This window comes from Oncorhynchus nerka, linkage group LG16 (assembly GCF_034236695.1).
Source record: "Oncorhynchus nerka isolate Pitt River linkage group LG16, Oner_Uvic_2.0, whole genome shotgun sequence".
Lineage (NCBI taxonomy): Eukaryota > Metazoa > Chordata > Actinopteri > Salmoniformes > Salmonidae > Oncorhynchus > Oncorhynchus nerka.
The window spans coordinates 10,701,474-10,726,485 of NC_088411.1; the positions used below are offsets into that span (position 1 = coordinate 10,701,474).

The 25,012-nt window shown below is 42.7% G+C and overlaps 3 protein-coding genes across 3 annotated transcripts; all 3 read left to right on the plus strand.

Moving 5' to 3' along the window:
* Positions 1 to 9,247: 9,247 nt before the first annotated feature.
* On the plus strand, positions 9,248 to 13,933 carry LOC115144007 (growth/differentiation factor 10-like). The gene is made up of 3 exons (XM_029684577.2): positions 9,248 to 9,720; positions 10,412 to 11,307; positions 11,526 to 13,933. The coding sequence occupies exons 1-3, from the start codon at positions 9,462 to 9,464 to the stop codon at positions 11,715 to 11,717; spliced, it is 1,347 nt and encodes a 448-aa protein (XP_029540437.1). The 5' UTR covers positions 9,248 to 9,461; the 3' UTR covers positions 11,718 to 13,933.
* Positions 13,934 to 15,224: 1,291 nt separating this feature from the next.
* On the plus strand, positions 15,225 to 18,657 carry LOC115144008 (growth/differentiation factor 2-like). Its single transcript, XM_029684579.2, has 2 exons — positions 15,225 to 15,677; positions 15,854 to 18,657. Exons 1-2 carry the CDS (start codon positions 15,338 to 15,340, stop codon positions 16,753 to 16,755), a joined length of 1,242 nt encoding a protein of 413 aa, XP_029540439.1. The 5' UTR covers positions 15,225 to 15,337; the 3' UTR covers positions 16,756 to 18,657.
* A 2,262-nt stretch (positions 18,658 to 20,919) lies between these two features.
* On the plus strand, positions 20,920 to 24,674 carry LOC135561205 (retinol-binding protein 3-like). Its single transcript, XM_065002419.1, has one exon. It carries the CDS (start codon positions 21,097 to 21,099, stop codon positions 23,866 to 23,868), a length of 2,772 nt encoding a protein of 923 aa, XP_064858491.1. The 5' UTR covers positions 20,920 to 21,096; the 3' UTR covers positions 23,869 to 24,674.
* The last annotated feature ends 338 nt before the right edge of the window (positions 24,675 to 25,012 follow it).

Below are 25,012 nucleotides of genomic sequence, written 5' to 3' on the forward strand. Positions count from 1 at the left end.
ATATGTAGTAACCAAAAAAGTGTTCAACATATCTAAATATATTTCATATATAGATTCTTCAAAATAGCCACCCTTTGCCTTGATAACAGCTTTGCACACTCTTGGCATTCTCTCAACCAGCTTCATGACGAATGTTCTTCCAACAGTCTTGAAGGAGTTCCCACATATGCTGAGCACTTGTTGGCTGCTTTTCCTTCACTCTGCAGTCCAACTCATCCCAAACCATCTAAATTGGGTTGAGGTCAGGTGATTGTGGAGGCCAGGTCATCTGATGCAGCACTCCATCACTCTCCTTCTTGGTCAAATAGCCCTTACACAGCTTGGAGGTGTGCTGGGTCATTGTCCTGTTGAAAAACAAATTATAGTCCCACTAAGCACAAACAAGATGGGATGGTGTATCGCTGCAGAATGCTGTGGTAGCCATGCTGGTTAAGTGTGCCTTGAACTCAAAATAAATCACAGACAGTGTCACCAGCAAAGCTCCCCCACACCATCACATCTCCTCCTCCTTGCTTCACAGTGGGAACCACACATAAGGAGATAATCCGTTCACCTACTCAATAACCAAAAATCTCAAATTTGGGCTCAACGCCATTAAGAAGGAAAGAAATTCCACGAATGAAGGCACACCTGTTATTTGAAATGCATTCCAGGAGACTACCTCATGAAGCTGGTTGAGAGAATGCCAAGAGTGTGCAAAGCTGTCATCGAGAGGCAAAGGGTGGCTACTTTGAAGAATCTCAAATATAAAATACAGTGGGGCAAAAAAGTATTTAGTCAGCCACCAATTGTGCAAGTTCTCCCACTTAAAAAGATGAGAGAGGCCTGCAATTTTGATCATAGGTACACTTCAACTATGACAGATCAAATTAGAAAAAAAATACAGAAAATCACATTGTAGGATTTTTAATGAATTAATTTGCAAATTATGGTGGAAAATAAGTATTTGGTCAATAACAAAAGTTTATCTCAATACTTTGTTATATACCCTTTGTTGGCAATGACAGAGGTCAAACGTTTTCCGTAAGTCTTCACAAGGTTTTCACACACTGTTGCTGGTATTTTTAGATCTGTTGACCACTTGTTTTGTTACTACATGAGTCCATATGTGTTATTTCATAGTTTTGATGTCTTCACTAATTGTACAATGTAGAAAATAGTACAAATAAATACAAACCCTTGAATGAGTGGGTGTCCAAACTTTTGACCGGTACTGTATGTAATGACATCTTTCAAGAAAGTAATTCCGGCTTGATTTCCAATCTACAAAGCCATGCCAGATGATCACACAAAATACACCCAGGACATCAGATAGCAATGTGAAAGAAATACCCTTTTACCACAGGCTTCCTTAAAGCAGGGGCTGCCAAGTCGCAAATGAACATTGATTTAGTAACAACAGAAGCCTTTTGTTTAGCTTTTTTTTCCTACATTGAGCACTTGGGTTTCCAGCGTGTTATTTTTCCATGCATAAAAATTTCATGATGAAATAAAGCGGTGCGTGATCCGTTCTGGGGATGGAGATTTGTTCGGCTTGGCCCGTATCATCTATTAACTTGATCGCATGGTGCAATTAGGACACACACTAATCTCAGTGATAAAACTAGGTTACTCAATTAATCCATTCTTTTTTGTGGGGGGGGGGGGGTGTAGGTGGGTTCCCCTGCTGTTCCTCGAAATAACTAAAGACGTCAAAAGCACAAGAATATAAATATCACATATCAACATTAAATCAACCGACAGAAAGAGAAAATCAACCATGTGGAAACAGTCCAGAGATACTTCATCATAACTCAAGCAGTTTGAATTACAAACACTGACATTGCGAACTCGAACCCCGTCGTCTGGGTTTATCCCCCTGGTAGTGATAATCTAACATATCTGTTGAGGGTTGAAGCTCCATTTATCCTGTTGAGGACTGTATTTTACTGACCCAATGAATCTGGATCTGAATATCCGGAGGCTGCAGAGTTCAACCGCCAGATCCCCCCCCAACCTCCCCTTCATTCCCCTCTCCCTTCTCCCCAACCTGGCTGTGTGTGTGTGCTTTTATTGGCCCCCGGATTCAAAAGGCCTCATTGAAGTGCAGGCAGGTAGAAGGAGAATGTGTTGAATGTGTCTAGACGCTGGAGGTGAACGCTGGTGAGAGATGTGCCGTGGAGACACACAGTGTGTGTCATGGGTCAGCCTACTGATGTATTTCAGTCTGTGTAATCGCTTCCACTACTACCGAGCTCTGAGGCTGGGCTTTGAATTAAAGCAGGAACAGATTGTCTCTACGGTACCAGGTACAGTACAGTTTCTAATAACATCAATTATCGAGTAATAATTGCAACGTGCTTGGAAACAAAATGCAGTACTACATATTGTAGGTGTCCACATGTTTGTTTATTTGTGTGCCTGAAACTTTTTACATTTGTTATACTGAGTTACTTAACGCCGACATACTTCTAGTAAACACCTTCCTCTCTTTTCAGATCTGCTGCTCTCTTTAGTAAATCCCAACCACTTGTATGAGAGTCTTTCAGTGCCAACCAAACGTGGTATGGGATGAATAAACAAAATGACCACAAGTATATACTGTAACTTGATTCAACGGATTCGTAACAAAAATCTCCTATTTTCTTTTGTCCGAGCCTGGACTAAAGGGACGACCCACAGAGAATGATGTCACACCAGAAGTATACAGTATGACATGGGTGGGAGGAGGCCACGCAATGAATGCTTATTGTCTCACATGGGACTTTCTCTAACAATATTTGTTCTAGGTTACCTTCTTTTTTAAACGTTCTCAACAACGTTTTAAATCCAGGCAATGCTTCCCCTGCTGAGTCGCAGAGCCAATGGGATTACTGCCGTCCATACAATCTATAGCCCCGCCCCCTAATACCCAACCACCCGCCCCAATGCTGTCAAAGCACTATGCGCTTTTGTGAGGTGCTTTTCACACCAAGAGGGTTAAATTTGATGGTTGATCTGAAAAACACATTCTTCAGTTACAGCAAAGGGCTCCCGCATTGGAAGAAGTAAACATATGTTGATGGTTAAATCATATACAGTAGAAGTCCAGTTAAATGTTGTTAAATGGAAGCCAACCATTTCATAAACTTTTTTGTTTCCTGCTCGTGACATGAAAGACATTGAAGTTAATTGAAATGACACATTGCAATTGAGTCCCCTACCTCCCAAGGCAATTTCATGAAGTGGAATTGAATATCTGAGTGAACGGTGTTTGGCTCTGTCTTTCTGACTTCACTCAACCAAAAGAGACCAAAAGAGAGACAGGGAAGTTAAAACCAAGTGGTTTGTGAGGTGTGGGGTTTTTCTGTTGAATGCAGCAATCAACCGTGCTCATTATGTGTTCAAGATATTCTATGTCAAAGGTTCATATTGGGGCTAGATGATCGTTTCTGGCAATGTAGCGGGAGCATGCTCTGCGGAAGGCTGTAATTAGAGAAATAAGGTTTCAGACGAAACCTGAAATTAGCCCCAGTACAGTAAATGTTGGCCGGTTGACAAGAGTTTTGTTGTGTGTACATATGTGAGTTTTTGGTTGAGTCACTGAGACTGAGAGTTAATTGGTTCCCTTAGAAGTAAAGCCACCAGTTGGTTCCAATGGATGGCTACCTTGCCATAACCAATGCAAAACGCAGCTGAAAGCTTTTCAGTCCATCTTTCACCAAATGATGCTACTGTACCTTGACACTCAACTCACTCAAGTGTGCACCCAAATGTGAGTGTTCCCAACACACAGTCAGACCTTTGTCACAGATTCAAGGAACATGTTCCAAAGAGTAACTAAGTAAGACATATCTGCTTGGGATACAGTTAAAAACTACATGACCAATGACCAATGGACTCAATACTCAAATCACAGTATCAGTGGTATTAACAATAATAGACTTGCAGCAGTAGCCAAATCTGGCTGCAGAATGCTCAGTGTGTGGAGAGTTGGGGCAGTGGGAGAGAGGGAGAGAGACTGTCTCCATCCTGAAGGGTAACTAACGTTGAGTGACAGAGAGGCAGAGATCAAAGCTGCCCTGGTGCAGGGGGCCCAGAACTCACAGCTGTCAGAGGGGAAATCATGTCAGTAACAGGCACACAGAGCAGAGCAGGGCTGCAGCTGGCTGGCTGGCTAACTAGCTCTCACAGTCTCACGTCAGAATTAGACGTTCATCCATGTTTCTCAAACGTCACATTTTGAAGTTGCTCCAAACGTCAAATTTCAAAGCGTTTAAGGTCAAGTTTAGGCATTTTTAAAGTGTGGGTTAAGTTTAGGCATCAACCCCCAAAATCGTAAGGTTAAGCATTAACTCCGAAAGGTTATGGTAAAGATTAAGGTTTGGGGTAGGATGAAAACAAAAATCTCAAAAACAACTTTCTATCACTGGATTCGAATGTGCAACCTTTGGCACCAGAGGCAGATGCTTACCTACTTGAAGGTAACAGCACTTACTCTTACCTCTAGTAGCCGGTTTCCATGTCATTTCCAGACATGGATAGACGTTGAATACTGACTTGTATCAAAGGTGACCTGGCTGGCTGGGCTGGCTGGCTGGGCTGGGTTGGCTGGGCTGGCTGGCTGGCTGGGCTGGGTTGGCTGGCTGGGCTGGCTGGCTGGCTGGGCTGGGTTGGGTTGGCTGGGCTGGCTGGCTGGGCTGGGCTAGCTGGCTGGGCTGGGCTGGGCTGGCTGGCTGGCTGGGCTGGGCTGGGTTGGCTGGGCTGGCTGGCTGGCTGGCTGGCTGGCTGGCTGGCTGGCTGGCTGGCTGGGCTGGGCTGGGCTGGCTGGGCTGGACTGGCTGGGCTGGGCTGGCTGGGCTGGCTGGCTGGTTAGTTGGTGTGGGTGTTCTCTCTCATTCTTTCCCTCGGATTCGTTCCATATTATGTTTACTGTGTCTCTCTTCAACTTTCTTTTTCTTTCCATTTATTGCTCTCTTTTGTCTTTCTTTCTTTCATTCCCTCTCTCTCCCTCTCTGAAGAACCGGATATCTACACTAAGCTAACATTTCTCATCTCCCCTGTAGGTCACCAGACCTCAGCTAAATGTTACTTTCTCCAGAGCTTTGGAGGTGCATCTCTGAACAATTTGGCAAATACCATAATAATCGTTCAAAGTGAAGCACTATGAGAATACGGGTAGCAAATCCGGGCCCCTGACAGAGTACAGTATCCTCTTAAATCCCGGCTAAAATCAAGCATTCCCGTTTGGATCCACGAAAATAATCCATTTATAGACATGAAAAAGGACCATAATAGCAGACTTACTGTGTGAGGCCAAGGAAAACAATATCCTTGGCCAGAAAAGTACGTCTGAAATACACCAAGATAATTCCATTCTCTCTCATGAAAAAAAGGGGGTGGAGGGGAGAGGAGGGGGGCACAACTTTTAATCTGGCTGGTAAGTTACACACTAAATCCAAATCGTGTGTGTCTGAGCACTGACCTACTGTATCATGAAAAAGGGGCTTAAGGGCAAATCGCATCATAATTGCGCAGGGCCAAAATCACGGCATTATGGAGTGATTTATATACAGTCGAAGGAAAGGGTGCGGACGGGAGGCGAGAGAGCGGTGCCAGTCGTCAGTCCGTTTGGTGCAGTAACGTGGATTGTAACGGTCTCACCGACTGAATGATGATGGGAAAATGGCCTTCATGTTTGGGAGCCCTTGAAGTGATTGATAACCACGCGGATGGAATACAACGCTCTGTAACCAATCGTGCTTTCGTCGACTCGTCGCAGGCATAAACAAGAGGGACCAGGCAGCTGTTTCTTAGCCAAACTCAACGTGTCTTCCAAACAGAAGCTTCCAAATGTGAATAATGGTTGTAACTCAATATCATGGTCCATTTTTCAAAAGTGCCCAAACACATCAGGCTTGCTTGTTTTCAGATAGGCATCTCAACATGAGGAATCACTAACAAGTCAATTAAAACATGCTTTATGTAATCAAAGCAATGAGTTCATGTTCAGGAAAGTGATCATCACTTGATAATAACTTGGCGCATCGTCATCAGTAAAAGAGAATGACACATCTCAAATGATTGTGTATGACGTTGCAATGATACGAGTTCATGGGGTCAATTGTGTTAGTGTTCGTGTTTTTATTTTACTAGTTGTGTTTTGGCAAATATACTGCAGTGCAGACTGTATATCAAGGCATAAAGATAACTTGGGGACTAGAAAAATGAGATTTAGAAATAAAAACCACCTAATGAGTGGATGTAATCTTGATTCAAGAGTATGGTTTCTTTCTCTGCCTTTGTGCTTAGGGATTTCCCCCCATCTACAGTCAATTATTCCTGAGAAGAATGAAGGCAAAGATAACTTTGAGGCAAAGATAACTTTGCTAACATTCCTAAGTGGACAGAAAACAAGTCTAATTTTGTATCTTGGAGAAAAAATATATATATATTTCTTTTTTCCAGAAATAACACAGGGCTGCTCGCACTGCTGAGAGTTGTTACTCAACCTAAATGTCTGAACTCCAATGATAAATGATTCACTTTTCATGCTGAGCTCTGACAGGTCATGGAACTGGGTCAGGCCTCTATTCAAAACTAAGATTTCCGAGAGGACTGGCTGGATGAGACAAGGCCTGCAGAAATACACCCTGATGTGATGATTCTGTCAGCTAACAGCCCAGGTGGAGAGTGGGGAGGATAAACTACGCCAACCCCACTCGGATGTCACATCTACCCGTAAATCCAGAAATTTGCTGGGATTTGGGCCATAAATTTGTCATAACATTTCCTTTCCAGGAGACATTCCATCTTCTGTTGGCGTTGATGGCTATGTACACTGTTATGCAAATGGAGTAGATGTTCCCGGATATCTCTCTGGAAGAGGAGGCTGTCTGTCTTCCTGTCTGTTTTCCTCAGAAGGAGGACATTGATGTAAACTCTTCTCTCTCTGTGTCTCAATGAGGGAGGTATGGCAGAGGACCCAGTCTGGTGAGGGGCTGTGTGATCACACATGAACATCTTGGCAGGGATCAGATGGGTAATGGAGGGGTTTTCATGGCCCTCGGACATCCATGACCAAATCAGTCAGAGTGGTCATTTAGTCCAAGCCAGCAGTAAGAAAACAAGTCAAGGGGAGATTGGTGTCTGGCCAAAAGCAACATGGTGGACTCGCTGTCTTTTACTCCTTGATGAGCGCCCCAGGCAGATATTCTGTGAATGAGAGCATATTCTTCTCTCCCCCTATTTCATCTCTCTACCAGAGGTGATTCATGCATGCATGATGTCATATAGGATGGCATTTCTTAAATGGTCTTATGTGTGAGGGTCCATTGGCCTTGTGCAGTGTCTGTTGTACTGATTTAAAAATGCTCTGCCTCTGCTGATAGGCTATGTCTGAAATGATGACCAGCTAAGGAATACAAGAGTTTAGAGTGAGACAACAATAATCAATTGATATTGGGACTCTTGACTCATATAAAATAATTATGGGTGGCTCTCTGGTAATGGGAAGGGTCTACCATGATTTCCTCACATCATGACGGCTGAGGCTGATACGATCTTGCTTCGGCTATGTACTGATAAGCTTAAGACAATCACGGCTTTAGTAAGGGCTTCAGGAGCAGGGGCCTTTAGTGCTGTTGCAGGACATGTAAAGCGTGGTGTGAAAGGCCCCAGTGATTCCCGTCGGGCCAGTAGAAGGTATTTTAATGGCTCACTGACCCCAGTAGCCAGGCTGTCACCACCTCTCTCACAGGGTCCGCATTGTCTTGCTGTTAACTAGACATCAAGACCTCAGGAACCCAGGAGGCTCCAGCAGGCCCCTCTGACCAAGGGGCCATGAAAGAATGACATGGAAGAAAAACAAGAGTACCTCTAAAAATGTCTTAAAATCACATGGTTGGCTGGAGAGACCAGGAACAGAGACATATTTTTACATATCAGCCAACCACCGAAACATCAATTCTTCATGCAACTCTGGACTACAAAGGGAGTGCCCTGTACCCGAGTCATTATGTGATCGTCATGCTTAGGGTTATCTAAAACGGAAGGAAATAGACCGCTTACACGGTCAAAGTTAGGTTTAGACTCGAGTGTAACAAATGCTTTCTATTTGCCCCATGATGTATGGAAACCTTTTCAATGAAAGAAAAAGAGATGCCCCCCCAAAAAATCGACATGCAAAAAAAACCAACAATTAAATCAGAATTCCTGTTGTCATACTTGCAATGTTCTGGACTCTAAAGCACTTTAAACTCCAGGCATAGGCGGAGTTGGCCTTTAATGCAGGGCTGAGACACGTTGCTTACTGTCTAGCCATGTGTTTAAAGGTCCAATGCGTCCGTTTTTACCTCAATCGCAAATCATTTCTGGGTAACTAGGAATAACTTTTCTGCGATTGTTTTCAATTCAAATGAAGACAAAAATAGCTTCTTTAGCAAACAGCAATTTCTCAAGCAAGAAGCTTGCAAGGACTATCTGGGAGTGGGGAGGGGAAAACGAAACATTTGCTGTTATTGACCAATAGGTTTTGAACTCTTTTTCTTATTGGTCTATTAACTCATTTATGCCATGGAAGGTAAAAACTCAATCCCACCAAAACAGGCTGAAATTGCAGTTGATTTTCAAATAGCTCTTACACTAAAAGGGCATTATCATAATTTTCACAATTTCACATTATTATCCCAACCTCATAGTGTGGGACTATATATAAAACACATGAAATCACGTGTCTTGACTGTACTGGGCCTTTAACCATGCAGATTACCTTTCTATCTAATAAACTATGTTAGAGTTTACACATCCCCTTCCAATCATAATGTGAGGAGATCAAAATAGTTTTTAAAAACTGTATACCAAATCTACTCATTTTAAAATGTTGATTACTTCTCTTTGACATTACCATTCACATGATGATAAGACAAGACATGTGAAAACCTTTTTTTGTTTGCTGCTAACGTATGATGGGGGTCCTGGGTCGCTGGTTTGCCTTGGTACCTGAGAAAGAGACCCCTGACATATACTATGCTATTATATTCGGTTCTGTTATGTAGACTATTATCATTATGGGATCTTGCAGACATTGATGTAGCTTTGGTCTAACTTTATGAAACGAGCACCATTCGTCTGAGTAGCCTGTTCTCTACGCGTAAAGTAGATTCTGATTCTACAATGGGGAAGATTTGTGGGCTTGACTCTCGTTGGCTGAGCGCTCCAAAGCGTCACCGTCTGTCACTGCTAAAGCCGTAGGCTTTCCCCTGGTCTCTCTAGTAGTATTAAACTAGTGTGGAGCTATAAGCTGTGAAGTGTGCCTGACATACGATTTACCTTTTTTAAACACTTAACGCCAATCTACATATGAGTAAAAGGATAACACCAATCAAGCGCATCCTGGAATTGCACTGCAGATCAAACTGTGGACGGCTTTTCTCACATTTTGTCACATTCAAATACTAAAGAAAGACCTAACTTGATGGAATAACGAGTTTTGAATCGAAAATATGGCAAAGATATTATTACATCTGGTGCATTTGTTATTATTTTTAAATTCCAGTATTGGAGAAGTTTCATCCGTGGAGCCATCCGACATGACGCAGCACGGCAGCAATATCGAACAGGCTACGGATCACTCTTCCGCGCGCGAAACCGCATCTCGGGACATGGTCTCAATCAATATGTTCAAACTCTATGAAAAGTACAGTAAGGAGCCTCACCGTTATCGAGACGGAAATACCGTGAGAAGTTTTAAAGCTATTCCAAGTGAGTGTTCTCCTACATGTTCATATTTTACCGCATGATACCAGAATATCACACTTAATATGAACGTGGTGGGCTGCTGACAGCTGTAGGCAGGGTACTTTGAACGCAGCAGCTAGAGTAGCCTTGGAACCATACAAAGTGACATAAACATAATTTTGCAAGAGCAAAAAGTTAATAATAATTCAGTTGGGCTATTGTATGCGTTTTATATAAGCACCCCCATGCCCTGTCACCGTTTTGGTATAGGCTCACTGTGATCAGAGAGTGTGGGCTACTGTTACTATTCATGAGATGTTAGACAAGAGCCTATTATGACACTCAATCAGACACTATTAAAGGCACACAGACAACTCTATTCCGTGCTCTCCTAAGCATTTCCATATGGCTGAGACCTATTCAGGGGCCATTTTTATTTTTCAAACATTAGTGGGAGTCAAGGGATGACATTGACATTAAGAATATTGTTTATGGTAGTCAAAATAGTGTGTATCGCAATCAGTGTATTCATGCCATAATGATTGCACTGTAGCCTATTGTATGTGATGATATTTCACCCACAGATAATAATTTGTGGCTTTTATGACATTGTGGTTGCAGAAAAGCTGTGGAAAGTAGGCTACATGTTGAAAAAGAATGTGTAGAATTAAAAATGCTGTCGACACATATGATCATGTCTTTCTTTTCTTTGCAGGAGTCTACGCGAACAGCGTGTGGTTCCATTTCAACCTGTCGACCATCCAGGAGTCGGAGGTCATCCTGTCCGCCACATTCCACTTCCTGGACCAGCGTCCCCGCCACCGGCCCTGGATCTGCCGGCGCTCCCGAAACGCTTCCTGTCGCCTCCAGCAGCTTCCCCCGTCCCAGCTCCTCTTCAGAGGAACGTCCCCGAACTCTGCCTTTGCCTCCCCGTTGGGCAACGTCACCCTGCCCCCTCCCAAGAGAGGATCCTGGCAGACAAGGGAAGTCTCTGGTGTAGTCAAAGAGGCCCAAGTCCTGGGAGAGCTCCTCATCTCTGTAGAGTTTGACTTTGGGGTGATGCCCCAGAGGAACCAGGAGCGCCTCTCTCCAGCCAGCCTACCATACGTCCTGGTGTATGCCAACGACATGTCCATATCTGAGCCCAACAGCGTGGCCATGACCTTGCAGAGGTACGGGCCTTTCCCTTCAGGCGAGGAGCCCACCCGGTCCCCCAATGCATCTCCTCCAGCCTCCAGGCTGAAAAGAGAAGCAGTGTCCCCCCTGGACCAAATACAGAACAATGACCTGCCTGAAGTCCAGTTTCACACCCTGAAGAACCATGAACTATGGGAGAGCACTTATTTTGCTCCCAAGATTAAGCCCTCAATGAAACATGGGCGAAAGCAAGGCCAGGACAGCAGTGACGGCTTGAATAAGCCCCAGGTGCTGAGCTTTGATGAGAGAACCATGAAAAAGGCTCGCAGGAGACAGTGGAGTGAGCCCAGGGTCTGCGCCCGACGCTACCTGAGAGTGGACTTTGCAGACATCGGCTGGAGCGAGTGGGTGTTAGCCCCGAAAGCCTTTGATGCCTACTACTGTGCAGGCACCTGCAGATTTCCTATTCCAAAGGTAAGTTAGTGTAGTGTTTTACTTCAGTGTGTCGTGTAGTATTTAAAATGTTCCATTGTCTTGAAAATATGCTTGAAATTGATTTAATTCATCCGATGATACTGCATACAGGGTATGCTGTATTAAATACATGCCTGACAAATGTGATGTCATCCTCATATTTCCTTGTGAAAGAGAATCCCTCTCAACTCCAGCTTCTTTCCCTCTCTGGCTCCCAGGTTCTCCGGCCCTCGAACCACGCCACCATCCAGAGCATTGTGAGGGCGGTGGGAATCGTTCCCGGCATTCCGGAGCCCTGCTGTGTTCCGGACAGGATGAGCTCTCTGAGTGTTCTCTTCCTGGACCCCAGCCGGAACATGGTGCTGAAGGTTTACCCCAACATGTCTGTGGAGACCTGTGGCTGCCGGTAGAACCACCCGGGAAAGAGCCTCAATGCATAAATGCATAAAAAAGATGACAATGAATCAGACAGAGTGGAGCAGGAGAGACATTCAGTCAATAGAGTACAAAAATAAATGCATCTTTGGATGAGACTACAATGGATGAACTCGCCATGGAGGGAGATATGGATTATAGACAAGGGTTTTACAGGTGGTGGGATGCAGAGAACGCTATGTCTGACCCTCCGATGAGTGTGATTCACACAGGATTTCCTCTGTCATTCAGCAGCTCGACTGTAGGTGAATTGGGGACTGTTTGACTAACTATCAGTTCCAAGCCTTCAGCCATCCAGAGCTGGCTCTTGATCTATACCCAGACTCCAGAGTAACTCAAATACTGGACCCTATTACCATATACTGCACTTAGACTATTGGACTTAAGTCTTCCTACGGCACCAGACTCAAAAGCTCAACCTCTGTAAATAATCTTGTAACTAATACAACTAAATGGGCATTTTTTTTGTAAATAATTGATGGAATCCTAAACTATGCTTTGCCTGTCGTTTATGTAGTGTTCACTAGGTGTTTGAAATAATCTGCTAAGATAAATGGTTAATGCATGAGAGATTGTACTATTTTAATAAATAATTCCATATCGTTTTCTGACTGTATGCATACTGTGGTCATCTTATAGGTACTCACTGTGGAATATCAAATGTAATGGTTGCATTAGTTTGAATTAGGGATCGGCTGTCATCATTTTCAAAGAAAAGGGAGATACGCAGCACATTGCTGCCACCTGCTGTTTTGAAATAGAAAATAGTTACAAAATTGCCATTTTTGAAGATGTGGACCTGAGATTTATTGTTTTGATGTTATTGATGAAACAATTCACCACTAGTGCACAATTATTACATCTGACATTTTCAACATCATACTGTATGTACAGTTGATTAATGTAAAACTACCACAAAGGTGTTGAGAATATTGTGCTATGTAACTTCTATTTCCCCATTACAGTTTTTCTCAATCGCTTTGGCTCATTTTCTGAAACTGTCTGAACATTCTCTAAACTGTAAGTACAATTGTCACAACTGTTTTATGGGACATCACAACTCTATTGCACCTCTGCAAAAATGTAGTAACTCACCCAAAACATTTCATTCATGCTTCAAAACCTAATTACTGTGTCAGTGAATTGGCCAATGCCACCAAAATGAAAAAAAATGTTGTCATCGTGTGAGCCATACTGGTCAAAATGTTTAGATGTTTTTTCACCATGACAGTCAACCCTGGAAATGTTTGTTATACACATTTCAGTTTTGTTCTACTTTTTTTGTAGACACTGACTGCTTAATATAAAATACAAGAATGTCAGTTTTGTCTAGCTGAATGCTATTGTGTATCACACTGAGCTTTTTAGATACCGACTTCAACAGTAGATAAAAGTTTACTGGGAAAAGTCAATACTGTACATTTGTATGTATACAGTATAAAAAAAACAATTGTAGCAATGTGTTACATGTAAACAGAAAATTCACATTTGCATGTTCATTTTTACATATTTCTTACATGTAAAGTCATACACAGTGAACAGAAAAGTTGACACAAAATGGTAGTTCTGTAAAAAAAACTATCAATTGTACCTCCTCGCAGTACGTAACACTACAAGTTCCCACCTTCTTGGTGGACATCCTGTCACTCTTGTTGGCCTGGCAGGTCCTTTTCCAATTTAGCAGACATCACAAACAATCCATGTCATAGATATTTATGGAATATACATGTATGTCTGACAGATTTTGATCATTCAAATGGATCATTTGGCACGTGATGGCTCACACGATGAAAGAATGCTTAGAAGTTGTGAAGAGTATGACAGTTTCACTGAGAATCAACTCGTCAGTTTTGATCAGCCATGTGCATGTAGTTATTGTGCAAATTGTAGACAATTGTACTTACTCTTTTGCACACGTGCCAAAACACGTGCAATTTGCTTAAAAGAAAAGGAAATTCAAATCTGGTGTGAACAAGAAAGTAACTGTTCAGAGATTTGTTTTGAAAAAAATAATTCTCGTTCGAGAATTGAGCCAAAGCCATTGAGAGAAACTGTAATTGAATTGTGAATATGTCCGTTTTTTATCGTTTCTGCTTAAATTGCCAAAATATTGCCTAGATTGACTGTAAACTTAAATGGAAATAAACTGAATAGAACATAAAGTATAGTTTGTATAATGAAAAACATGGAAGATTGTGTGGCGTTGTAATCATTTTAGGATGATGTTGTATGATGATACATAAAGAGCATCCTACATACTTACAGTTTTAGTCAATAGGCTAATATTAGAATTAAAGGCTGCTCCAGGAATGTTTCGGAGATAGGAATGTGTTACTCATTTCAGACAGGTTAAGAAAGTCCCTTCATTTCCAATGCATTGGAAAATGTATGTCAGAGGATATTTCAATGGTCTTCACTCTGTTTTTAGGGAGGGGTGGGAGGAGTGCCCCTGACTCAGGCCAACGTCCTCAGACACATTTGCCTCTGATGTACCCCCCACGATGACACTGGATCCTAGCCACTGTATGACACACTGGTGATGAAGAAGGTGTTCTACCCAACATAGAATGATGCAGCTTGATTCATTCAGTGCTACCAATTTAACCTGTAACTAAAATTGAAAAGTACATTTGTTACTGTTTTCTCTGTTGAACAAGTATGATATCTATATTGTTTCTGAAAGATAAACAAGTCTTACTATGTACAGGGTTGGGTAGGTTACTTTCTAAATGTAATCCATTACAATTACTAGTTACTGGTCCAAAATTGTAATTGGTAATATAACTTTGGGATTACCCAACCTCAGTAACATAATCAGATTACTTTTAGATTACTTTCCCCTTAAGAGGCATTAAAATAAGACAAAAAGGATCATTATAGTGGTTTCTGACTTGTGCCCAGACACGCTCAGATGAAGCAAACTTAAACTTGCACCTTTTTTTCATTGCTGAAATGAATGTCATTGAGAAAACAGAAAGGGGTCATCAATTGTTTTTATTGCAAACATCCTTTCTAAATTCAGTAGTAATCCAAGAAGCAATAATCTAGTTTTTCAAAAGTATCTGTAATCTGATTACAATATTTTAGCTGGTAATTTAATTCATTACAGTTGCAGTTTTTAAAATTTTGATTCAGATTACATGTGCATCAGTTACTCCCCAACCCTGATATGTATTTCACTGCCTTTCCGAACATATACATTTTGATTTCCGTTGGCCTGAGCTTTGACCTGCATGTGGGAAGCAAGAGGGAAGAATTTAGTAAAGTGTTTGTCAGTAGCCCCACAATTTCCAGCGTCTCTCTCATTATCGCAGTGTGTCTGCAAATGTTTACAGAATCTTCATTAACTTCAAGCCCTCTAACGATAACAAAGCCTAAAACAAGACATCAATGGTCGAGATAAGAATGGCCGTGCTACTATTTCGGTTGACATGAGGCTACTGTTTACTCTAGAGCATGGGAGTGGACCCCCAGAACTATAGCCCTAGCGTAGAAGAATCTCAATTTCAACAGATTGTCACCCAAAGTCAGTTTTAAATACATAGTGGGAACTGGGAAGGTAAAGCGTGTCGATTGGGAAGGATCTGATCTGAAGATGCAGTGCTCAAGGCGTTTCCTCTTCCAGATGTGTCTGAGTTTGCTGGTGTCCACGGGCTCCTGTCGGTGCAAACCACTAAACGATGTCCTCCAAAGTGAAGATCGCGGGGGCTTCTCTGAGACTTCCGAGCAGGACCTGGTCGAAGAGGAGGACAGGTTACACAGCTTTCTGGGAACCATGAAGGAAGAGTTTCTGAGGAAACTCAATTTATCCGATGTCCCACAGGAGCACAGCAAGATATACCCGCCGCCGTTCATGATTGAACTGTACAACAAGTATGCCTCCGACACGTCCTCGATGCCTCGTTCTGATGTCATTCGCAGCTTCACCGTTCAAGGTATGTACATAGGCAAGTCAAACATGAATTTGGGGGATTTTATCAATGATCACAACATTTTCATACATAGACACTGTATTATGTATGCTTATTAAGCCTGTGTGCCTCTAAGGCTGTTGATACAAATAAGTGATATCAAATATGAAACTATGTATGCCTTTTGCCCAATGTTGCAGATGTCAGTCACTCTGAAAAAAATGGCACCAAGTCAAAACACAGACTTCTGTTCAATGTAACTGTCCCAAATCACGAAGAGGTCAACATGGCAGAACTCAGGCTGTTCACCCTGCTGGATAATAGGACAACCTCAACCTCTACCAATGGGATCGGGGCTTCAATAAAGGTCTATGAAGTGGAGTATAAAGGAAACAAGGCCATTGCCCACCTTGTGGATGGGAAAGAGGTCATTGGGACCCATCACTCTTGGGAAACTTTCGATGTGACCACTGCCATCCAGAGTTGGGTCAAGTCGGACCGCGGGGCCAGTGAGTTTGAAGTGGTGGTCGACAGGTGGGACTGTGGGCCTTTCAAAGGCGGAGGTTTGGACGTGAGCGTGGGCGTGGGCGTGAGGGATAACACGGCAGCTGCTTTGATCGTCTTCTCCGACGACCTGGGGAGCAGGAAGAGAGAGGCCAAGAAGGAGCTGAGGGAGATGATAGTTCATGAGGAAGAGACACTCTTCTCAGTCAGCGACTGGCAAGGGACCGACTACAATGAGATCCCCGTGGACCTACACCCCAGGCGGAAGAGGCAGGCGGACACCAACTACTGCCGACGGACCTCCATGCGAGTCAACTTCAAAGACATCGGCTGGGACCAGTGGATCGTAGCGCCCCCTGAGTATGACGCCTTTGAGTGTAGAGGGGTGTGTTACTACCCCCTGACTGACGACATGACCCCTTCCAAACACGCCCTCATCCAGACCCTGGTCAATCTCAAGAACCCCAAAAAAGCCAACATGGCGTGTTGCGTTCCCACAAAACTCGACCCCATCACGGTCATGTACCAGGAGAATGGTGTCATCACTATACGACACCCGTACGAAGAGATGAAGGTGGCAAAGTGTGGATGTAGGTAGTGAGAGGTAACATCCATGGGGGTCCCCTTAACCCGTTACTGTAAATCTGTACAGTTCTGTTGTGAGATGCATTTGAGTTATTTTATTGAGTATATGTTCAGCGAATGCACAGTCTGTCTAGAATAGCAATAAAGCCTATGATACAATATTTATAAATTATTTATGAGCGTTATCATTATTATTATTAGGGTTTTAGAAAGTAATATAGATCATAAATTGGATCTACAGATGTAGGATCTTAGTTAGGTGCGCATGCAAAGCAATACACAACTCTAGATTTCTTACATACTCATATTATTATTATCATTTAATTTATTCCATTCTCTCAGACGCTTAAACGACTTAAGCTATTAACATGAATCCAACGTCCCAATGTGCAGACTGCCCCAACAGACTGGCCACCATTAGCATAAAATAACTCACCAACAATAACTCTTGAAACGTTCAAGCTGGAGACACCAAACCAACTTTCACATTTCCAGACGATTCTAATTTCAGATTCTCTAAAACTTTAATCAACTAGAACAATAAACTTTGCATAAATTAGCATAAAATAACTCACCAACAGTAACTCTTGAACAGTACAAGTTAGAGACACTAAACCAACTGTCATATGTTCAGGCTATTGTATCTTCACATTCTTTCAAATCGTAATCAACTATAACTATATACATGTGCATACGTTTGCATAAAATGACCCACTGACAGTAACTCTTGAACCATTTCATCTAGAGGCACCAAACCAACGTCCAGATGTTTGGGCTATCCTAATTTCAGATACTTAAAAACTTGTATCAATCAGAGACTCTGGGTTCGCACCCAGGCTCTGTCATAACCGGCCGCGACCGGGAGGTCCGTGGGGCGACGCACAATTGGCATAGCGTTAGGGAGGGCTTGGCCAGTAGGGATAATATCCTTGTCTCATCGCGCACCAGCGACTCCTGTGGCGGCCCGGGCGCAGTGCGCGCTAACCAAGGTTGCCAGGTGCACGGTGTTTCCTCCGACACATTGGTGCGGTTGGCTTCCGGGTTGGATGCGCGCTGTGTTAAGAAGCAGTGCGGCTTCCTGAGCCCGTACCGGAGTTGTAGCGATGAGACAAGATAGTAGCTACTAAAACTATTGGATACCACGAAATTGGGGAGAAAAAGGGGTAAAATTCAACAACAACAAAAAACACACACAAAAAAAACTACCAATTATAACTATATATATGTGCATTCATTTACTCTTCAGCCATTCAAGCTAGAGACACTAAACCTACTTTCACATGTTCAGGCTATCCTAACTTCAAATTCTTTAACACATGTCTCAACTATGACTGAATAAATGTGCATAAAATAACTCCCCAACAGTACGTCTTAATCTGTTCAAGCTAGAAATACTGAAGCAACATTTAGATGTTCAGGCTATCCTAACTTGCAATTCTTGAAAACTTTCATAACGATACAAAATGTGCACACATTTGCATAAAATAACTCACCAAAAGTAACTCCTCAACTTTTCAAGCTTATAGGCACCAAACAAACATTCACATGTTCAGGCTATCCTAACTTCAATTATTTATTTATTTTTTAACTATAACTATGGACATTTGCATACATTTACATAAAATAACCTACCAACCATAACTCTTGAACTGTTCAAGCTAGAGACACCAAACCAACTTTCACATGTTCATGCTATCGTATCAATCAAAGCAATCCTTCACCAGCTAGCATGCACATCACATTTTCTTCAGAAAATGCACTTTTCTAGTTTGATCACTCTTTTGTTGCTGAGGATTTTCCTGCACAGCAGGAAATGCAAACTTGTCGTGTATTGGAGTTTTTGAAAGGATTCTCAAGTTTGTCATTACCTCTTTGACATTTCAGACTTGATTTGCCCTAACAAAAAATGTAGCAACCCCTACAAAAATGTCCATGAATTATAATCCACATAATAATTCACATTTGTTGCAGGATTATTTTCCTGCTGTAGCAACCTGGCTCAAATTAAGATCCTACGTCTGTATTAAGTCTGTAGTTTGATATCTATAACAAAATTAGCATGATATCAAAAGAGTTTGTACATAGTGTCATTTATTTATCAGTTGGCTATGAGGACTTATCTTGCTCTACAAGTTTTAATGGTATTAGAGTTTTAAGTATTTTTATAGCAGGGAATTTCTGATTATGACTTCTAAATTATTGCTTTGAAATAAATATGGATTGTTCTCATTAGTTTCATATTAGGGTCAGAGATTGTGGATTATAGATAAAGGTTGCACTATTACATAACAGTGCATTTCTGTGCTGCAGTTGTACTATATGAATATTCAATGTGCATTTATAAAGTTCAACTTTTGTGGAAGCTCTTCATTGAATAATGTGTAAAGAGCGCACTCTACAGGTGAACAATAAGCAGTTGTCTCAACACATCCATAAAACTTAAAACGGAGTATCTTTTTGTAACTGTGTGTTCATTTGAATGTATAATTGTTCTATAAAGTAAGGAATTGGTTTGAATGTATTATTTTTTTCTTATATATCTTACTCCTTCATTCATTTTCAGTTATTTAGAATATCTTTGTAATTATTTAAACGCAAATACTGCACACACGTATTCAGTACATGTTGATCCCAACATGTCAAAACCAGACCATATTTCAGTTGTGAACAGGTCACACATTAGTCAATACCATAGTGGTAGATAAAGGACTCCAGTGCCCAAAAGTCCATTTTAGCACGAGCAGCGCCATTGAGGACTTCCACCATTTTGAAGTAGTCAACTGAGTGGGATTTCCTATGCGCTTAGGAAGGATCACATAATTCCATCCAGGTCACCAGGAAGGATCAGCCAATGAATTATACTCGTGATCAAACATTCCATAACTGCAGGTGGCAGTAAAGCGCCAACCTTGGCTTTATACTCCAGGTGGCATTATGCACCCTTCGTAGAAAAGTTATCTTACAAACGCCATTATGGGAAAGACACAAAGTATTTGATGTCTATCTATGGTCAATGCACATCAATGTATTCTAATCAGAGGTGATGGGTCCCCTCCTAATGAAGCTAATGTTTGTCAGGAGGGGATGAAAAAGTCTGGATGTAGACACTTACATCACCACTTGACAATAAAAACAAATAAAGCCCAGTCTTTATTATACCACCTTACCATTAAAACACTACGTGACGTCTGATTTTAGCCTAATTAACCGAGACCACAATTGCCTAAATGAGTTCCTCCCCCTGATGACCTCCCCTCTATCCATATTAGTGCCAAACATTCCCTCTTAAATGACGCAGTGAGCAATGCAATGCCCCGGGAGTGGAGTCTTAAAATGAGATTCCAGGTCCTGATTGGTCACAAAGAATCACCAGACGGGCTTATGTAAGACTGGGTATTAGAAGTTAAAGTGAGATTAACGTACATACTGTGCTGCAGCATTAGATTATATGGGGTTGCGTAATTATGGGTTGTAAAAATTCCCAGTGTTGTAAAGGCTTGTATTAGCCTGCCTTTAAATTTCCGTTTTGAACTCACTCAACCTTAAATTATATTCCAACCTAAATGAACACAGTGGAAATGTCATTAAAATCAGTGAGTAAAAAAATGTAAATGGTGAATATATACTGTGAGTATTTTCAAACTAATGGTAGTCCATGTTCATGTTTATAATCACTTCTGCTAAATCGTTGGTTTTCATCCTAAATCCCGTGTTCAAGGCAGTGTATCACACGTGAACACAAACTGTTTAATCATCTCATCCACTCGCCCCAGACATGACCTCATAAAGCCTGAACCTTATCTCCACCTGGCCAAACCACACTGCCTTATAACTGACTGTGGGGGCTTTCATACTAATCAGGTAGTATGTGACCTCTACAATCTTCTCTAATCTATTTTCTCTATCTCATCCTCTTTTTTTTCAAGAAAATGTGTATGACATGGTAGAGCATTTCATAGAAATTCTAATAAAGAATATGGGATGCGAAGGTTTTTTGATTTGATTTGATGCATAAAACTAAATACATCCCGACAGAAGCCTCGTTCTTTACAGTAATACAACAAATTAAATACAGTAAAACTAGAAAAGGTACTGGCATACCCACATAACCTACTTCATAATACCTTCGATGTAACATCTCCAATTTGAGAAAAAAAATTTGTCTGTGTTTGTCTGGCGGACGCACCGCAGATAATACGATTAAAGGTTTATTGAGAACAGAAGCCTCTTATGTCGTTGTTGTTGTCCGAAACCTGCCGGTGAACACCATTTTCTCCTGACAAAGGACCGTCCCTCTGAATGAATGGACCAAAAAGCAGGATAACGCAGATCAAATATAACATTCTCCACCATAATGGCAGTAAGTCGGTTCTCACAAGCGTTGCTGGTGCTTTTTTGCCATGTTCTCTACTCCAGCGCTTCTTTCCAGCCAGCTCTGGTGCTGGATATGGCGAAAATTCTCCTCGACAACTACTGCTTCCCTGAGAATCTAGTCGGGATGCAGGAGGCCATTCAGCAAGCCATCAACAGCGGAGAAATCCTCAAAATATCTGACCGCAAGACCTTAGCATCTGTGCTGACGGCTGGCGTGCAGGGTGCCCTCAATGACCCTCGGCTGACTGTGTCCTTCGAGCCAAACTTTGTCCCGGTGATGCCGCCTGCTCTCCCATCTCTTCCCACGGAGCAGCTCATCCGGCTGGTCAGAAACTCTGTGAAGCTGGAGTTCCTTGAGAACAATGTCGGCTACCTGAGGATCGACCGGATTATAGGGGAGGAGACCGCAGCCAAGCTTGGCCCGCTGCTCCAGGAGAACATCTGGACCAAGGTCACCCACGCCTCCTCGTTAATCTTTGATCTGCGCTACAGCACAGCTGGGGAGCTGGACGGAGTCCCTTTCATCATCTCCTACTTCTCCGACCCAGAACCTCTCATTCATATTGACACAGTGTTTGATCGGCCCTCCAACACCACTAAGGAGCTATGGACTATGTCATCTATCATGGGAGAGAGGTATGGAAAGAGAAAAGACCTCATCATATTAACCAGTAAGCGTACTATGGGTGCAGCTGAGGCAATCGCCTACACTCTGAAGCATTTGAACAGGGCTATAATTGTTGGAGAGAGGTCAGCCGGGGGGTCAGTGAAAGTGCAGAAGATAAGAATAGGAGATTCTGGTTTCTACATCACAGTTCCTGTGGCCAGGTCAGTGAACCCAATAACAGGCCAAAGCTGGGAAGTGAGTGGAGTATCTCCCTCTGTAAATATCAATGCCAAGGAGGCTGTTGCCAATGCCAAAAATCTACTGGCTGTCAGGAGTGCCATTCCAAACGCTGTCCAGAGCGTCTCTGACATCATCAGGCAGTACTACTCATTCACAGACAGGGTACCGGCTCTCCTTCAACATCTGGAATCCACAGATTTTTTTTCTGTCATTTCAGAGGAGGACCTGGCAAATAAAATCAACTACGAACTGCAGTCTGTGTCAGAGGACCCTCGTCTGGTGATCAAACTGACCCAAGATCACCCGGTTATCATTGAGGAAGACTTTGAACCTGAGAACATACCAAACGATCCAGCATTTCTCACAAACCTGGTGGATACAGTCTTCAAAGTACGCATCTTAACTGGAAACACTGGTTATCTCCGCTTTGACAAGTTTGGAGACGTGTCAGTGATGGCCAAATTAGGAGAGCAGATTGCCCAAAAAATCTGGGAGCCCCTCAAAGACACAGAGAACCTCATCATCGATCTGCGATACAACACAGGTGGGTCCTCAGCTTCCATGGGCATCCTGCTCTCCTTCCTCCAAGACCCATCACAACAGTTCCACTTCTTCACCCTATACGACAGGATCCAGAACACCACCACTGAGTTTAACACGCTTTCCGGCCTCCCAGGCCCACCCTATGGGTCTAAACGGGGAGTGTACATCCTGACTAGTTACTATACTGCTGGTGCTGGGGAGGAATTTGCTTATCTGATGCAGTCTCTGCACCGTGGCACCGTCATCGGGGAAATCACATCTGGGACCCTGATGCACTCCAAGTCCTTCCAGGTGGAAGACACCGACATTGTCATCACCGTCCCCTTCATAAACATCATAGACAACAACGGGGAGTGCTGGCTAGGTGGAGGCGTGGTCCCTGACGCCATAGTGCTTGCTGAGGAGGCCGTTGACCACACCCATGAGATCATAGAGTTTCACAGGGAGGTTCGCTCACTGGTGGAGGGGACGGGGGAGCTCCTGGAAGTACACTACGCCATCCCTGAGGTTGCCAACAAGGTCAGCAGAGTGCTGCTCATCAAATGGGCCGAGGGCTCGTATCGATCGGTGGTGGACTATGAGTCTCTGGCATCCCAACTGACAGCTGACCTCCAGGAGACATCAGGTGACCACCGGCTGCACATATTCTACTGCGACATCGAACCCGAGTCTCTGCATGACATGCCAAAAATCCCAACAGCTGAGGAGGTGGGTTACATCATTGACGCGCTGTTCAAGATTGAGGTGATGCCCGGGAACGTGGGCTACTTCAGGTTCGACATGATGGCAGACATAGAAGTGATGAGAGCCATCGGCCCTGAGCTGATTAAACTGGTGTGGAGCAAGCTGGTGAACACGGACACAATGATCATCGACATGAGATACAACACAGGTGGTTACTCCACAGCCATCCCACTCCTCTGCACCTACTTCTTCGATGCTGAGCCCCTGAGGCACCTCTACACCGTATTTGATCGCTCCACAACCACCATGACCGAGGTCATGACCCTGCCTCAGATCCAGGGTCAGAGGTACGGCTCCACCAAGGATATCTACATCCTCACTAGTCACATGACGGGGTCGGCTGCCGAGGCGTTCACGCGGACCATGAAGGACCTTAACAGGGCAACGGTGATCGGGGAGCCGACCATCGGAGGGTCCCTGTCCAGTGCCACCTACCAGATCGGGAACAGTATCCTGTATGCCTCCATACCTAACCAGGTGGTCTTGAGTGCTGTTACTGGGAAAGTGTGGAGTGTTTCCGGGGTCGAGCCACACGTTGTTGCTCAGGCAAATGATGCTCTGAGTGTTGCACAGAGAATCATTGCAGCTAGGCTTTTAAAGCGAGATCAAGGGAAATAATGGTCTTGTTATTGTTTCACTTTCCTGTAAATGTTTACTTTGTTTGTCCTGTATTTGTGAATTATGTTTTTTGTCGTGTGTGATTTCTAACAGAAATGTTATTTATTATCATTATTTTTCAGAAATCTGACATATCTGTGGTATAACATAACCACCCCGAAGTTTGTAAAAAAATATATATTTTCAAAATAAGGTTGAAAGTCTTTAAATAGTAGATTGCACATTAGTAATCCTTAAGGCACCTTATGAAAGCTTTCTTTTTGGACATGATTATAAACTAATTTAATAAACAGATCCTTGACTGTTGCAGGTCTGGGATGAAAGTAGTTGCCTTCAATGAATTTGACCTTTTGTATGAGAAATGTACAAATAAATCCTCTTGTTCATATTTCATGAATATCTAAATGTCTTCTTTTTTTTTTTTATCTCCCCGAGCTACATTTGCTGTTGGCCTAAATATGTGTGAGGAGAAAGGGTTAATATTTCATTTCATTTCATTATACTATCATCATGTATTTAATCCGATTAATGCAAATACTTTCTATATGAATCTGTTAATGCATTTCTTATTTGTCCTTTTTGTCATTTGTCAGGGATATGTCATTTGTCATGTTGCGAGTGAAACATCATATTGCCATAATGCAGAAGAGTCTTCAGACAGTCAGTAGAGGGAGCATTACCCATACAAACCTGTAGTGACCTACTGTGCTCAGTTCTCCTACTGTGTAGCATCAATGATATCAAATATCAACTGATTGTGAATAGTGTCATGACCAAATAGAGGCCATATAGCTTCAGAAGAGGAACACCCATTATCTATTATATACTGGTGTAGTAGGTTGAATCTAACTATATGGCAAATGTTATTGCTTGCGGGTAAGTTTTATTCCATTTCTAATCAACACTTGTTGAATAAACTGTTGAATAAACCTGTGAGTTATTATTATCCGAGACGGAACTATTTCGAGTTCAATGTGATATTTACAGACCATAATGCTTAGGGTCAGCCAACGGCACATTAAGAGAGAGGAGGGGGTGGATGGCTTGACTATTTCAAATTCTATGTTCTTAATAATAAGTTCTATGTTCTAAGTATAATGCTGATTGATCATGTGCAGCACGAGTGAGAGATTATAAGCCTAAG